We start from the raw sequence: 15,697 nt of genomic DNA on the forward strand, positions 1-15,697 counted from the left end.
ACTGCGGAGACTTGATGCATCAGGGTGTGGCTTGTATAACTTGCCCTGACTTATTTCACCTATTCTGTAGAAGGGGCACTGGATGAAACTTGGGCCTAGTGCAAAGGGGTGTAACTCCCACTGACTTCAACAGACACTGCAGCCATTGCAGCAAAGGTCGAGCTTGCTCTTGTTCAAAGACCGATGAAAACCCTGTATGGGAGGGAGAACTGCACCTGCAACTTAATGTACATCCCCTGTCTGAGGGATGGGAGTGTCTTGCAGTCCCAGAGCACACACTGGTTTTGTGCAATTAGGAAGTTGGCAACCCTAAACTTCCTTGCCCTGCCCCCACTCATTCCATCCTCCCTCCTTCTGTCACTTGCTATCCCCCTCCCTCCCTCACTCACTCTCACGAAGCTGGGGCAGGGGGTTGGGGTGTGGGAGGGGGTGAGGGCTCTGGCTTTGAGTACAGGCTGGGGGCAAGGGGTTTGGAGTGCAGGAGCAGGCTTGGGGCTGGGGGCAAGGGGTTAGGGTAACAGTTTAACTGGTGCAACATGCAGTGTGAACACTGCTCTCTGGTGTATGTAGTTTTATTCTGGTTTAGCTAAACCTGTTCCTAATTAACTTGAACTAAATTGAAATGAGCCATTCTTACACCAAGTCAAACTGGTGCTAAAAGCCATGTGGACATTCTGAACTCCTTTGGCTTAAGTAAACACTTGCAGTTATACTGGTGTGGCTTTCTCATCCTATCTGAACAAGCTACTAATAGGAAAAGTGAGCCAGGGGATTATAAGAGGCACAATCAAAAGATAAAACACACTGTATGAAAGATGCTGCTGGTACTCTAGGGAGGTCTTTCTAGAAATACATTCTGACTTCTCTTCCTCCTGAGCTACTTAAGTTTCCATATTGCAGTGAAAGTTTCTCATTCTAGTTCATTCTTAAACATGCAGGCTCTGCTGCTTGAATCTGGCAGTAAAAGGCAGCCTGCATGTCCCAACCATAACAGAGCAGTCCACACCCTTCTCCTGCAACTAGGAACAACTTGGTGCCTAGTCAGCTTCCAGGGCAGAGCTAGCTCAGGCTCTGGGTGTTGCCTCAATCCTCCCCATCTACTCTCTCATTCAAGTTTGTTGCTTTAACCCAGGCTAGCTGGCCCAGCTGCGGGTATATAGGTTAAAGCCTGTGTGCTGCTTTCCCTGAGACTGGTGACCCACTCATTGTAGTGAGGACACAAGTTAAATTACTCAATGACAAGTAAATGTCTTGCTCATAATCTTGCCTGCCCACTCCACCTGCTCAGGACAGAAGTTCTCCTACAACTCACAGCAGCTCAGCATACTGCAGCTCAAGAACTCTGGGATGCACTTAGCAGTCCAGGTGACACACATGGGAGCATGGCACCATGAAGACACTGTAACTAGGGTAGGATTTTGCATTATAGCTGCACAGTCAACAGGCTAATCTGAATACCAGTCACCCCAGTTAATCCTGTAGTGAAGGCATACCACTAAGAAGGGCAGCATTTGAATGACCCTTTTTAAGTTTTGCTCCCTTAATTTAGAAGGTATCTTTCTAACAAAAGCTACATCCACATTTGACCTCTAAAATTCAATAGGAATGAGCTGGGGGTGGGAATAGCAGCCACTGGCCTGTATGTGACTAAGTAGCTCTGGTTGGCCAGAAAGCCATGGAGGATCTGAAGGCAGTGTCTGGATTATGTTTATTTTGCACATGCTGAATTGAGGAATTTAGTTTTTGTTTAAAAGAAAATACTCCCCTTGGAATCCCTCTGCTCACTGTTTTGTGTAAAGCCATGTGGCCCCTGAGATGTATGTAGTGACTTGTCTGCTGGTCTAACAACCTCTGATATTGGTGCATGCTACATAGTGTGCCACAAGTTAATCTACCTTGGACCTAACAGCTCAGCAGCTTAATGTTTAACTTGCTAGTTCTTGGCTCACTGATAATTTCCAGTAGGGAAAGGTAATGCTGATCAGACCTCAGTGTCACGTATAACAGCTGAAATGCAATTCTGAAAATGCAGACAACCAGCTAGAAGGAGTATTTCTATTATAAACAGAGTAGAACTGGATGGCTCATAATGTCAGTCTTAGAAGCCATAGCTCATCAATTCATATCAAACTGGATGATGTAGAAAACATGACACTTTCCTGTCGCACAGCCTCTTCTTTGTAAGACAAGCCAAATCCTACTCTCCTCTCACCATGCAACTGCAAATTACTGGGGTTTCACTAGTATAAATGAAGACAGCCTGATACCTTTTAGGATTAAATCCTGAGTTCACTGGTGGGCTGGCCTGCCTATATTGGAATAGGTCCTAGATCCTCTTTGCTGTCTTAGCAAGACAAAGACCACAAACCCATGCTGTCTTCTCACTGACAGAGTTGGAATAGTTGAGTATACCAATGGCTACATTTAAAAAAAAAAACACACGCTGCTCACAGCCACAAACGTGAAACATGAGATCTTTCTTCAGTGTAAATAAGAACCTCCCCTCAAGGAAAAGGGAACAGTGGCCTTCCAGTAGGCACCATTAAAAGTGGAGATGGGGAGTGAGGAGTTAAATGTTTATCTGCCAGTAAAGGGGAGAGGATCCAACCGTTATGCTGGAATTTCTTTGACTTCCTGTTCCCAAAGCAAACAGACACAAACCGCTTCAGTTTGTTTGTGGGGTTTTTGGTTTGGTTTTTCCTTGTATTTTGTACAGGATAGCAACCTTTGAAAGGGACCTTGTCAGCTCTGGAGCACTACTGATAACAGGTAAAGTTGATGTGACCTAAAGCAGAATGACTAGGGATTCCGTAGGGGGCAGACTTGCTTTCAGAGGCCCAAGTCAAACCTGTTTCCCTGCCCTATAGATTCCTGGCCCCATATACAGACACTTTTTACATCCACATCTTGACAGTGAAGATGCTGGGATTGTCTTCAAGAGCTTTACTGGCTTCAGTACTCAAAACCAGCTAGTGCTAAATCAAGCTCTGGAGCCAAGACTTAGGGCATGTCTACACTTACCTCTGGAGTGATCGATCCAGCAGGGGTCAATTTATTGTGTCTAGTGAAGATGTGATAAATCAACTGCCGAGCACTCTCCCGTTGACTCTGGTACTCCACTGGAGGGAAGTGTAGGTGGAGCCAATAGGGGAGAGTCAGCAGTTGATCTACTGCAGTGAAGACATAGCTGAAGTTGACATACTGAAGTTATGTTTTTTGTAGCTGAAGTTGAGTAACTTACACAGACTTAGCTCGCCATGCAGCACCCCCTCTTCCCCCCCCCAGCATAGACCAGCACTTAAAGGCTTTGATTTTTCCAAAGAGCTCTCAATAATTCTAAAATGGTCTTGTACTCATTAAGTTCTGGAAACTGAGCAGGCTCATACATTTTATTAAGGCCAGCAGGGACATAGGATCATCTAGTCAGACCTGCATAACACAAGCCATAGAATCTCATCGTTAAAGCATCTCTTGAAGAAAGGCATCCAGTCTTGATTCTCCATTGCTTGACAAACTTCAAATCACCACTTCCCTCAGTAGCTTGTTCTAATAGTTACCTTCACTATCCAATTTGTGCCACATACCTGCTGTGAAACAGTGAATGTATGTGCTATCTCTAGACACTTCTCTGTTCAAGTGTTTGTAACCTCTAACTTTTGTGGTGAGCTAAAGAGCAGCTCTGCTTTCCCCAGTAGCCAAAGTAATTAAGGGACACAGGGAGAGCTGTATGACTCCTGCCCCATTCTCCCTCCCAAAAGCAACCACCCATGGAAGCCTTGGCCTTGCCTATATGTAGGAAACTTGTACTCCATTCGTGGTGGATGTTTTTATGTAGCCCAGGAATTTTAACCTGTCCATTGCATTATTTGGATGGTCCTCCTCCAAATGCATCTTGTCTCTCTTGCTCACTTTATAGTAGTTGATAGAGAAGACACTGTCTAGAGGGTCCTTGTTCAAAGTGCAACAGTTGCACATGGGTTGCCTCTGAAATGCTCTTTTCCTTGGTTCTTAGGAAAATCAACTGGATTGCTAATGCAGCTCCCATCAACCTTTTGGCTGGCCTAGGTTTGGGTGTTAGCTGAGTTTGCTCATTTGGAAATGACTACATTTCCTTGCTAATGTCAGTCAGACTTATGGCATTCAAACTCAGTATTGGAGCTCACGTACCATCGAACTTGTGCTACCTTGGAGCAGTCTGGCTAAAGCTACCATAAACTGGTGCAGCAAGACCACACAGTGGCCAAGACTGTCTGATTTGGACGCAAATATCTTCACTATTATAAGTAATGACTGCACCAGACCTTACACAGGCCTCCCTTAACCCCTTTGCAAACCTATTCCCACAGGATGCCTTTGGTTAACGTCTCTGTGCATAACTTTGTGTACCTTCAAACAAGCCTGAAGGTGGCTGACAGTGTTAGATGGCAGAAAAAAATCTGAAATCTCTCTATCCATCTGAGCATCCTGCAGGCCTGTGGCTTTGCGCAGCAGAGGATAGTTAGTCCCACTCAGGATATTAATTCTAACATTGGTCTCTAACAAACTCACACATTTCTCTTAGTGTGATGAAGATAGTCTTCCACTAGTATCCATGTCAAGCTAAAAAGCTTTTCAGATGGCTCTGTCATACAAAGCCAGTCCTTCCAACAGAGTTACTGCCCCCAGCATTTGCAGATGAATTGCATGAAAGAGTGGATTTGTTCAACTATTTTTGTGAGTTAACTGTTCAATCTATTCCCGATAACTCCTTTTTGATTGATGTTCAGTGTGAAAACTGGAAATGGCCAATAGCAAACATTTCCTCCAGCCTGTCTGATAAGCTGGGAATTGATGATCATGTCAGTAATAGACTAGCTAGGTTTTTAGGATACATGTGCCTAAAATGGGACTGCAAAGTGGGAAGCCCCAGTATGCAGCAGAACTATAAGTTGGGAGAAACAAACATATCAACATAGCAGCATTATTCCAGGTAATTAGGCTTGGCATAATATTTTTTTGTAATTGGCAGATATTAAAAATAAGCATTAATACCTTATTAATGTAAACTTTCACAGTTGTAGGAAATTATGGGGGGAGTATCAAATTGAATGACAGATGTTGAGATTCAATGTTTAACTGTAAAATACATTTCAACTTCATGTCAAAAGATCACTAAGATCTCACTCAGACAGCACTTTCCTTTTTTGTCTGCAAATTTTGACTCTCAAAACATTTTTCCTTGGTGCTTGGATGGCAGAATTGACACGTGTTGGCACTTAACGATTAAAAATGTAATCCTTCCCTGCCAATAGACAGTGATGGATCTCTAGAGTTCCAGTACAGTTTACTCTGAAGAGTCTAACTTTAACAGACTACTATAATACTGATCTCCACTAGGGAGTTATAAGAATGGGATACAAATAATCTTTCATCTAACTAAAGGACTTCTACAAAAACTTGACTCCACCATAGGCTGCTACAACCAGTAAAAATCATTAACTGCGCTACCCCACCCCCACAAGCCTCCAGTGAAAGTGAGGATTTTACAGAAGTGTGGGTGGGGTGAGATCACCAACTGTCTACAGAACTCCAGCCACTACTTCTCGCAATTCATTTTAATAGTCAGAAGTCTGTATTCTGGCAGGTATGAAGGACTCTGTAGCTGCAACTTGCAAGTGTCTTTAGCATAATGGTGTGAAACAGAACAGTACTAAGTACTCAGTCTATTTATCCAGACAAGAGACTCTATTTTAAGGTACTCTATTGGGAAAGCAATACTCTGACTCTTAAAGGCACTAGGGTATTTGGGTTTGTGTAAGATTGGCATGCTTTACTCACAAACTAATGCAAGCTGGTGCCATGTGTGTTCAAAACAAGAATATAACCACTTGGAAAGATAGTTACAAGCTATTTGCTACTGATAGTCTCTTCAGTGACAGTGAATCATGACATCTCTCAAAGACAATAGTTTTTACAATGATGTAGTTGCATACTGTATTGATGGCGTTATAGCTGTGGCAATCCCACTACCAAAAACGTGTGTGCATTCAAGATGAATAGCAAAAGATCATTTCAGCAGTATATCGCACACACAAATGGATCAGTGTTATGTTCATAAGCTTCAGTCATATGGTTCATCAAAGACTGTATTAGGCGTTTGGAGCACAGTGGTGCCATGTGAGTTCTGACAGTAACTGTAACTACACCTTGGCTAGAACTCGTGTGTTACAGTCCCCTTCCCCACCACAATTGTGCCCAGCCTGCCTTTGTGGGCTGCAGCTGTAGCTGAATAGCACGCAGTGACTGATGGGGAAGTACTCAAATAGTAACGTTCACGATCCAGTACTACTTCTGTGGCTACCAGAAAGCAGTATCCTGTGCTTCATTCAGTACACAGGTGGCCACGCTGTTAAGTTAGTAACTTACTTTCAGCCTTCAGGTACAGCAGTAACTCCACCTACATTGTGCTACTCTGATTAGTCAGTGGGATTAAAGGCTTCCTGTTTGGGTAAAATCGAACTGCAATTAAAAGGTCATGGAGAAACCTTGACCATGAGGGGTGTGCACTGTCTGAACAGTATAATCCCTTTTCTTGATCAAAAACTGAACTAGTCAATGTCTACAGACAGTCTCTGAATCAACATGCAGATTAAATGTCTAGTTAGACTTTGCTGTGTCTGAAAAGGCTGGCAATTCCTTGAGTAGCATGTCAGTACCGAAACCTGGCTTTTCTATTTGTGCTATTTGTCTTGTGTTCCCAGGATGACCATTGTCTAACCAGACCTACTGAAACACTGTGGTCATACTTGGGGGTAAGAATGTAATAACTGGAATACCCTCGTACATAACTCTCTTGCTCTTGTAATAAACTGTTCCTCATTTAGTTCTGCGCTCAGGTAAACTCTTGGCTGTGCTTTAAGAAGCTTTCATGTTAATTTCATGGTGTTGTAAAAGTTTTTTTAAAAAAGGATCGAAGTCCACTAGTCACCTTTGCCGCAACTGCCTGTATGCACAGATGCAGATCTCTACCTGCATGCTGAGCCTTCAGTAGGAAGGTGACCTTTGAACACCTGTCTGGGCCAAAACTCTCGTCCAATAAATTCAATAGTATCCCCAAGTGGGAAGCCTCAATAAAAAAAAATTGATTTTAATCAACTCTTCCATTGTACTTCAGTACTTTTTCTAAAGAGGTGCATTAAAGCATGTTGACTTACAGCTGCTAGAGCCTTTACACAAGATTTGGCACATCTTGCTAGCTAAGAGGACCAATTAGAATTATATATTTACTTAAGAAATTATAGCTTAACGTTTTCATATTTGTGTACACTTAATATGTTGGAAAATGGTGAATATTGCTTATTCACTAAATCAACTTTTTGCTCAGGATTTGTCAAGTTGCATTAGGATGGTAACTAGAATTTAATTAAACAGCATATACATTGTTTTGTTTAATAAAATAAAACCTTAAGTATGTCTGGTACATAAGTGTTCATCAAAACATGTTTCACATTTACAACGATTTATAATAAGCTTAAGCCTTAACATGTATTAAATTTAGATTTCATTTTCAACAGGTTTATTTAAAAAACACAAACTTACAGAATTGGTTTTTTCAAAATTCTTGTCCATCTTGGAAAGCGTGGTGGGTGATGTAAGGGGGAATCTCATCAAAGAATAAGTAGGTGAGATCTTGCATGGAAAGCATAAATTTACATTCTCAATTAACAGCATTCATGTAAACAAGTCTGCCTTGCCTAGCAAATGTTTTCCCTCTCTTCTGGAAGGCAGCTCAAAAAAAGTCATTGATGTTCCTCCAATTAGTCCATTTCTCTTGGGTTTGAAACAAGCATTCTGCTGCATTTGCAGGGTAACTGTTAGAATCATAGAATATCAGGGTTGGAAGGGACCTCAGGAGGTCATCTAGTCCAACCCCCTGCTCAAAGCAGGACCAATCCCCAATTAAATCATCCCAGCCAGGGCTTTGTCAAGCCTGACCTTAACTTCTAAGGAAGGAGATTCTATTGTACAGCAATCCACCTAGATCAAGAGTAGTGGACTGATAAATCTGGTTGTGATTGTCCAAGAAGAATAGAATCTTCATTCCGGCTGCATATTGAATTTTACTTGCCTCTAGTATGATGGGCTCCTTCATGTAAGCACCTGCAATTGAATAAAACCCAGAACTAAAGAGTGTTTTCAGTGTGACTTGATATGTAATAAATCAGCCCAGAAAGTATGGCCATTCTTATGAACTGAATAGCAACAAATGCTGACTTGTTTTTTGGTGGTGCACTTTTTCTATAGAGTAGTAATGAAATAAAAAAAAAAATCACTCTTGTGCTACTCTGTTCACAAATGTGGTCCTTTTTCTCTTTAAAGCAAACTACAAATGTAAACCTTCCTCCTGAAGACCTGGACTCATCTGGTGATGATGATGATACTTTCTCCGGCTCTGGTTCTGGTGAGTAGATTTGGGTGGGTTGTTTTTTTTTTTTTTGGGGGGGGGGGGGGTTGGTGGCTTTTTTTAAACTGCTCAGTTGTCATAAATTCTTCAAGGTCGTGACTTTTGGTGTACAGCTTGGCAAAGGTATGTCCTGGCTGCTGTTTCCCTAGAGCAAGGTAACTCAATGACTTTCCCTTCAGGAGCAGCTTTGCAGGAGCACCGTGCTCCTGAGAGTCACTTTAGGCTGTTTTACCTCTTAAGCACAAGCAGACGCTTTCTGGAAGCCCACTTCAATTCTCAATTATCTGCTCCTCGTGGGGAATAAACAGGGGATCCCAGAGATGTCTACAAAGATGTCCTACCCGTGTCTGACTTGTAATATTAATGGTGATGTCTGGCTCTTGCAGGCCACTGATGTGAAACCACTGTAGTGGCTCATGCATTCATGGAGCAAGTGAAGGAAACAAAGCAGAGGTGTTAAAGAAGTTATCCCATCTATCTGCCTCAATTATGAGGGAGGGAAGGAGCTGGATGAGAAATTTTACTTAGGCTGCTGAAGCTCTGGACTCCTGGCAGGCCTCCCTAGACTTATCAACTTCCTCTAGTAGTGACTTCCCATGGGCGTGACCATATACCCCATAGCATCAAAGGAGGCCTTCAATGAAATTGGACTCTGGTAGGCATCCCCCATGCTGGGTCACTATTTCTATTGTAGCAGCTCCTAGATTCCCAATGAGGCTCTCCATTATGCTAGACTTGTCCAAATAAGACAGTCCATGTTCCAGAAGACTTACGAGCTAGGTATTAAACAATGGTTAAACTTACTGTACAATGATACAGGTCATAGAAAACTGCTAGGGACCCTAACTGGGTGCAAGTTTCTATACACCACTAATGCCTATTTAATCTGGTCCAGACTTCAGCTCCCCCAAAAGAAATAAAACTTTCTCAAACTGGTCCATTAGGATAAAATGACTGGAGACCACCTTCTAGTGTGAAATGCCAATCCCTTTCCTACAGTAAGATTAATCTCCTCTATTAACTTCTGGTGTCTGGCCACTGTCAAACTTGGCATTCCTGCCTATACCCTTCTTCCTGTTCCCAGCTACCCATTTTTTGGATGGGATATCCTCACTGGTAGGGTTGAGAGTAGGAGAAAGGTGGAAAGCCATGCTGAAGAGTCTTCTGGCTACGAGTATTGGGATCAGTTTAGTGATGGGTAAAATGAGTTGGGTTTTGTCAGACTTGCATGACTCCCTGCCCCACAGGGCAATTCTAAGTTACTAGCTGATCAAAAGTAGTTAACACTAGCAGACTTACAGGTCAGTGTTTTACAAAAAGGAATGTTGTGCCTTGATTGATGGGCTGCTTTCCCTCCTTTCAACAAGTTCTAATGACTAATGGCATACTGACTTGGCAGCACTTGAGTAACCAGCGCATCCAATCTTGGATGGATTTTGGGGGTGACAGGGCACTGAAGCAATCTAATTGCTTTTGGGTCTAATCCAGGCCCTACAGTAAGTTGCCTTTTTAATAATAACGCTAGCAAACCACACAACATACTGAACTGCTTGTACTTGTCTGCTATTGAATCATCTGTACACCAAGTAATGCTTAATATTCTTGTGTAGGTCCCTTGACCAACCATTCTGTGGCTGCCTGGAATATCCCCTTAGAACATGCAAATTCTTCATCAAGGTCAACAGTGTCTACTGGAGCAACTGTTCACCAACCTGCAGTTAATGGCACGGAAAATCCATCTGAAAAAGAGATGGTATCAACATCCCCCACTAGTGATGTGGTGCCAGATGAGGCTGTCTTTTCACTTAAGGATGAAACTCACGAACTGGGCTCAGCTGTAGAGAAACCTACAACAAATGAGGTTGTCATAACAACAAGAAGTCCAACTACTCACAGTCTTACTGTCAGAGTAACCACTACACAAGCGTCAAGCACAGTCCATGTAATTGAACCTAGTATCCATAGCTCTAGTTCATCTGGTGTCTCTGAAGAAACACTTGATCCCAGCTTCACCACTATTAGTGAGGAAGATGCTCACTCTCCAACTACAACAATTCTAACCAGGGGTATATACCCTATAGATGATAGGGAAACTCCATCTCCTGAAGAAAGCTCTGGGGATCAGGTAAGAATTAAGTTTCAATCTCAATGTAGATCTTTCCCATATCCAGTGCTAAAGCTATACAACAGTACTGGAATGTAGTAACTTAGCTTCATATGTGGAGTGGAACTAGTTTCTATTATGATGCATCATAAGCTGTTAACAGCTGGGTGTGGGGAAGATTCTTTTGCCATCAGTTGAAGGGAAATATTAAAAACTACTAATATAATAAAACAAGGTCAGTGTAAAGCTTTCAGTAACTTCATCAGTGAGCTGAAATGTGACTGACTTGCACTATATCTTTCCCACAGGGAGACTTTATCTTTAGTGAAGAACGAATAATACCATCAGAATCTGAACTGGCTGACTCTTCAAGAGATGCTGAAGCTGCTGGAACTTCCCAGGGGTTAATGGACAGGAAAGAAGTTCTAGGAGGTATTTCAGAATACATTGAATGCTATAGAAGGTCCAGTGTAGTCCGCCTAATCTGTGGCTGTCTAATCTGCTATAGGATCCACCCAATACTGCAGAACCTAGGCTTTCTATTTTAAAAATCTCTAGTTATCAGAGCTCAAGATATGTTTGGAAACCTGAAAACACTAAATCAAGGCAGTGCTGCACAATATGCAGATGCCAGATCCTCAAGCTTCTTCTAGTCAATATCTAGATTAATGCATTGCTAATAAAAATGGGCATGTTGCAAATTGAATGGGGGAACAGTGTAAAATCAAACCTGATCTAGCATGTAAAGACTATCCTTGGTAATGTAAATGAAGCTGCTGCAGAGTTTCGATCCCGGTTATTCTGAGGTACATGTTCAAGTGCATGGTGGTACACTGAGGGAGAAGCTGCTACTCCCAAGCAAGGATGGAGTAAAATCTCTTGCAGTACTAGAGCATAGCCTGTTGGCAGGAGTCATGACTTAGGTACAGTGGGCTCCAAGTAATGGGGGAAGGAACATGGATCTTCAAACTTTCATTTTTTGGGAAGGAATTGAAGCCTCTGTAGGGGAGGCTTTCAGAGGACAGCTAGGTGCTCAGTTCCCATTGAAAGCTTAAAAAGCAAAGTACCTAATACCCATTTGTGACTTTTTTGGAAACTCTGGGTCCTATTACATCACTTGATTATGAAATGCCTTTATAGTACTGGTCTCTGCTCCTACTAGCTAACTCTGGAATCAACTTCAGTCAATGTCTCGCTCCTGCATAGTGTCTAATGTGACTTTTGCCTCCCCACAGGTGTCATTGCTGGAGGACTAGTAGGCCTGCTGTTTGCAGTATTCCTAGTGGGATTTATGCTGTACAGAATGAAGAAAAAAGATGAAGGCAGCTATTCATTGGATGAACCAAAACAATCAAATGGAGGATACCAAAAACCACAGAAACAAGAAGAATTCTATGCATAAACACAAGTCTTCAGAACACTTCCCCCTCTTTCTTGAACTCTTCTGTCCCTGCATACAACCTGCTTGTGGTTTTTGTGCATTAAACTCAAGCCGTACAATCATCAGATATAACCCTTGCCACTGGAAACTAACTACAAATTACATCTGGATTCCTGGAACCTAACCAGCTTTGTTGCACAAATATAGATTCCTCTTTTTTTTTTTAAAAAAAAAGTGGAACATGGGACTGCAAGCCACTAAACTTGCTTTGGCTTATCTAAAGACTCCTGGGAGGGAAGGAGATGAGGGAGAGCTGGAATGTATGTATATAATTGACCTTTAGGAGAACAGCAAGAATTAACACGAACAAGGCTTAAATTATCCATACTAAAGATCCTTGTTAAACTCTCATGGCCTCCACTGTGTGTATAGTGTATTAGAAAGTCTCTACTGCATTTGACAAAGACCAACAGCTGGTAGCTCATGGTTCTGGCACTCTTTCTAGTTGCCATGATCATAGCACTTAATAGTGGCCATAAGATGTCAGCTGGAAAAAGGAGTGAAGGGGCAAGGCAAACAAGTATTTGATCACTGGGTTTGGGAATTTTTTAACAGTTGGATGAATGTACTATTAAAATTAACCTAGAATTTAAATAGATTGCATCTGAGCATCATATCCCCACTCTGCTCCTTTGAGGTTAAACCAAGAAATATGACTTTTGGGAACAAACCATATCTAAACCATGCACGTAAGTGCCAAGTCTAGTCTTACTGGCTCAAATATGATAGTCTTTATATGAGAGAGACCTTACTGTGTTCTACACCAGTGTGGTACTCTGATGGGCAATTGGTGCCATATCCTAGCTATCTACCTCTCTGCATTGTCAGTTTGTAGTGGTGACTTTGAACTAGGTCTGCCATGAGTGCCATCATACCTTGTGTACTGTACATGGCCCATAAGGTACAAAAGACAGAGCAAACCAAGCATCTCTGGCTTCTTGTACTGCCAGACCAGGGAGCAGAGAAGCATATTAACTAAACTGATCCTTTCTTGCACCTTAGAATGGCTGTGGTGTTTATAGGCTCACACTAATATCTACTATATAAGTGCCTAGCTCTTTAACTTCTGACATTGGGTCTGAATATTAATGTCTTCAGTTTTAGTGTAGAGTGGGTGTTAGCAATGGATAATTGTCATCTCCACAGCATCACCCAGGTAGCCTATGGTGCCAAGTCATGGGTTGTTTACTGATTAGAATGGGCCTAAGAACAGGAACACTTCCCAAAAGTCTCTTGTTTGGATGAAGTACAGTTTTGTGAACTGGTTTTTCAAATACAATAGTCTTTAATGTAATATATTAAGAGTAGATGCATTCAGTTGTAGCTTGTACAAGATCATTCACTTCATCTTACACAACAAACTTATAAGAACTTTGTTTGAAGGAAATCTTAACTTCAACACAGACCTTGCCTCTGCTTTGCCAGCTAGGGGTTCTTTTGTTAGCCTGTTTCAAATTGATACCTTCACTATGAGCAGAAAAAGTTATAGGGGAAGGAGAGTTTACGATGTAAATATTTATATTGCCGAGCCAGAGGAAGTGATCCAAGAACTCTTGCTGACCAAGGCATGTGTGTTGCATATTCAATTCAGTTTTTTAATAACTTAAATGAATTGTAGAAGGTCCTTCCTGAATTGCTAATTGACTAAACTGGTGCCTTCTCAATAAAACCAAGAAAATACTTGCTTCATTCCATCTCTGAACAAGAGATTGCCTTGATGTAGAATGTAGCTGTATGTTAACATTCTTAAAGACAAAACTGATGTCCATTACTGCCTTTATTTTTACACTGAATTTTTATAAATTAATGCAACAGCCAGATGGTGTTAATTATAACTGTAATTCTTTGCTTTGTATAGGAATGTAGAAATGCTGGTAATAGGCTTTTCTATGAGAATTCTTCTCATAAACCACAGGAAACTATATTTTAAAAAAGGGGTAACTTCAGTTGTACTGCCAACCTTTCTACAGGCCAAGAATAACTCTGTATATTTTGGTAATCTAAATGGATAGCTGGAGTTATTGACATACAGAAAGTTTTTTGTATTTAAGTGGTACAAATTTAATTTTAATGGAATAGACTTCAGTTGGTTATCTGTACACATGCAATAAATGGCGTTTTGGCAAATAACTGGTGGTCTACTGTGTCAGCCTACCTGGGAGCTTTCTTACTTCCCCATTTTCAGAGTGTCACATGTAACCATAATGCAGAACTCCAGGATTACTTTCTTTGAAGCTTGCTCAAGAGCATAAAGCTACACAAATGCAAGCAGCTTCAGCTCTGAAAGAGCATTTGAAGAGTAGGCCCTGGAAGTTTAGCATGTTCTCACTTCATAATAGTAGGGAGAAGCACTTTCTTAACCAGAAACAGTTCAGAGGCAAAGCAGTTTGAGTACTGAGCAGAAGTTGGGAACAGAGCCTCCTGAATCTCTGTCAAAGGCCAACAGCTGCTCAGACAATCAACCTGCTGTCTGAGTCCTTCTCCATACTCAGATTGAGAGTTGTGCTTTTCTCTGTTTCTGGCTTTTTTGGCTGCAGATGTAGCATCAGATATTTTGAGGCTTCAAATAGGTGGCCATTGCCTCAGTGGGGATTATTAGCACACAGGAACTGGCTTGGCTTTGCAGATGGTGGTAAGACGCACTTGGCTTTAGGAGCAGAGGTAGTTGAACAGGTTTCTACATGAGACTCCACACTGAGCCCTACAAATATGGGGTCTAGGTCTGGTTGGGAATCAGTTTTTCTGCTCCCATGTACTCTTCTACTTGTACTAATCTTAGATTCTTCAGTAGGCATCCCTTCAATAAAAAGGACACACAGTAATGGAAATCTTGTGTACCAGGAATCTCCTACTACCTCGCCTCTCTAATTCTGTGGTCTAAAGTGACTCTTGCAAGCATTGGGAGGGTGAGAGGACTGACCACAGATGTCCCAAATACTAATGGGATACACAGTGAAACTTCTATCCTGCCTGTAAAGTACCTTCCTTCCCTAGCTTTTTGGGTAGGGAATGGATCATGTAGGTGTCACCACACCAGGGACAAGATCTCCTAGAGGGTTTGAACTACATTGCCAAAGGACTAAAATACTTTGATGCTACAATGAACTGTTAGTGACAGGAGGGAGAGGCCCTGTGGATTGAAGACCTACTGTTCCCCTCCTACATAGGGATCAGTCAGTCTCAACTAGTGGGGAATTGGCAGAGTACATAAAGGAGAGGGGGTGAAGTCAACTTTAGACTGAACAAGCAATAGAAACATAATGAGGATACCAGAGCCTATGACCAGATGTGGATTTTTCCATAAATGGAAAGGACTGAATGCCATTTGTGGGTGTGCATAGATCAGATACTTAGGTAGAAAGTAAGAATCTGCTTTTGTGTGCAATTTGGCAAGTGATAAGGGATTGCTCATTTTTCTCTTCTCCGCCCCCCAGAAAAAAAACTCCACTGGTCATTGCTACTTGTACCCATATCAAAACTAACCTGGAGTAGGTCATTGCCTTTGTCAGATTCAAGGGGGGCTGTTACCCCCCTGGGCTACTCAGTCTAATGGGAATCGGCTGTGCATATGTATGGCTCTCCACAGGAGGGCTGTCAGGGAAGGATTTCCCTGCAACCAGGCTTTAGATTCCTTGCCTGTGTAGAATGTGCGCGTTAATCAGCCAAGACCATTTAGAAGAAGAGTTTGGGCCATTGAACTGTCTCTAGA

At 42.0% G+C, this 15,697-nt stretch overlaps 1 protein-coding gene across 1 annotated transcript in view; it reads left to right on the forward strand.

Annotated features, from left to right (window-relative positions):
* SDC1 (syndecan 1) overlaps positions 1-14,101 on the forward strand; it is a 33,666-nt gene extending 19,565 nt beyond the window's left edge. The window contains exons 2-5 of the mRNA XM_074946795.1: positions 8,359-8,440; positions 10,054-10,568; positions 10,856-10,979; positions 11,783-14,101. Coding sequence (XP_074802896.1) covers positions 8,359-8,440; positions 10,054-10,568; positions 10,856-10,979; positions 11,783-11,949 — 888 coding nt within the window. The 3' untranslated portion in view covers positions 11,950-14,101. The remainder of the gene's footprint in view (positions 1-8,358; positions 8,441-10,053; positions 10,569-10,855; positions 10,980-11,782) is intronic.
* Positions 14,102-15,697: the final 1,596 nt, after the last annotated feature.

This window comes from Natator depressus, chromosome 3 (genome assembly GCF_965152275.1).
Source record: "Natator depressus isolate rNatDep1 chromosome 3, rNatDep2.hap1, whole genome shotgun sequence".
NCBI classification, from domain to species: Eukaryota; Metazoa; Chordata; order Testudines; family Cheloniidae; genus Natator; species Natator depressus.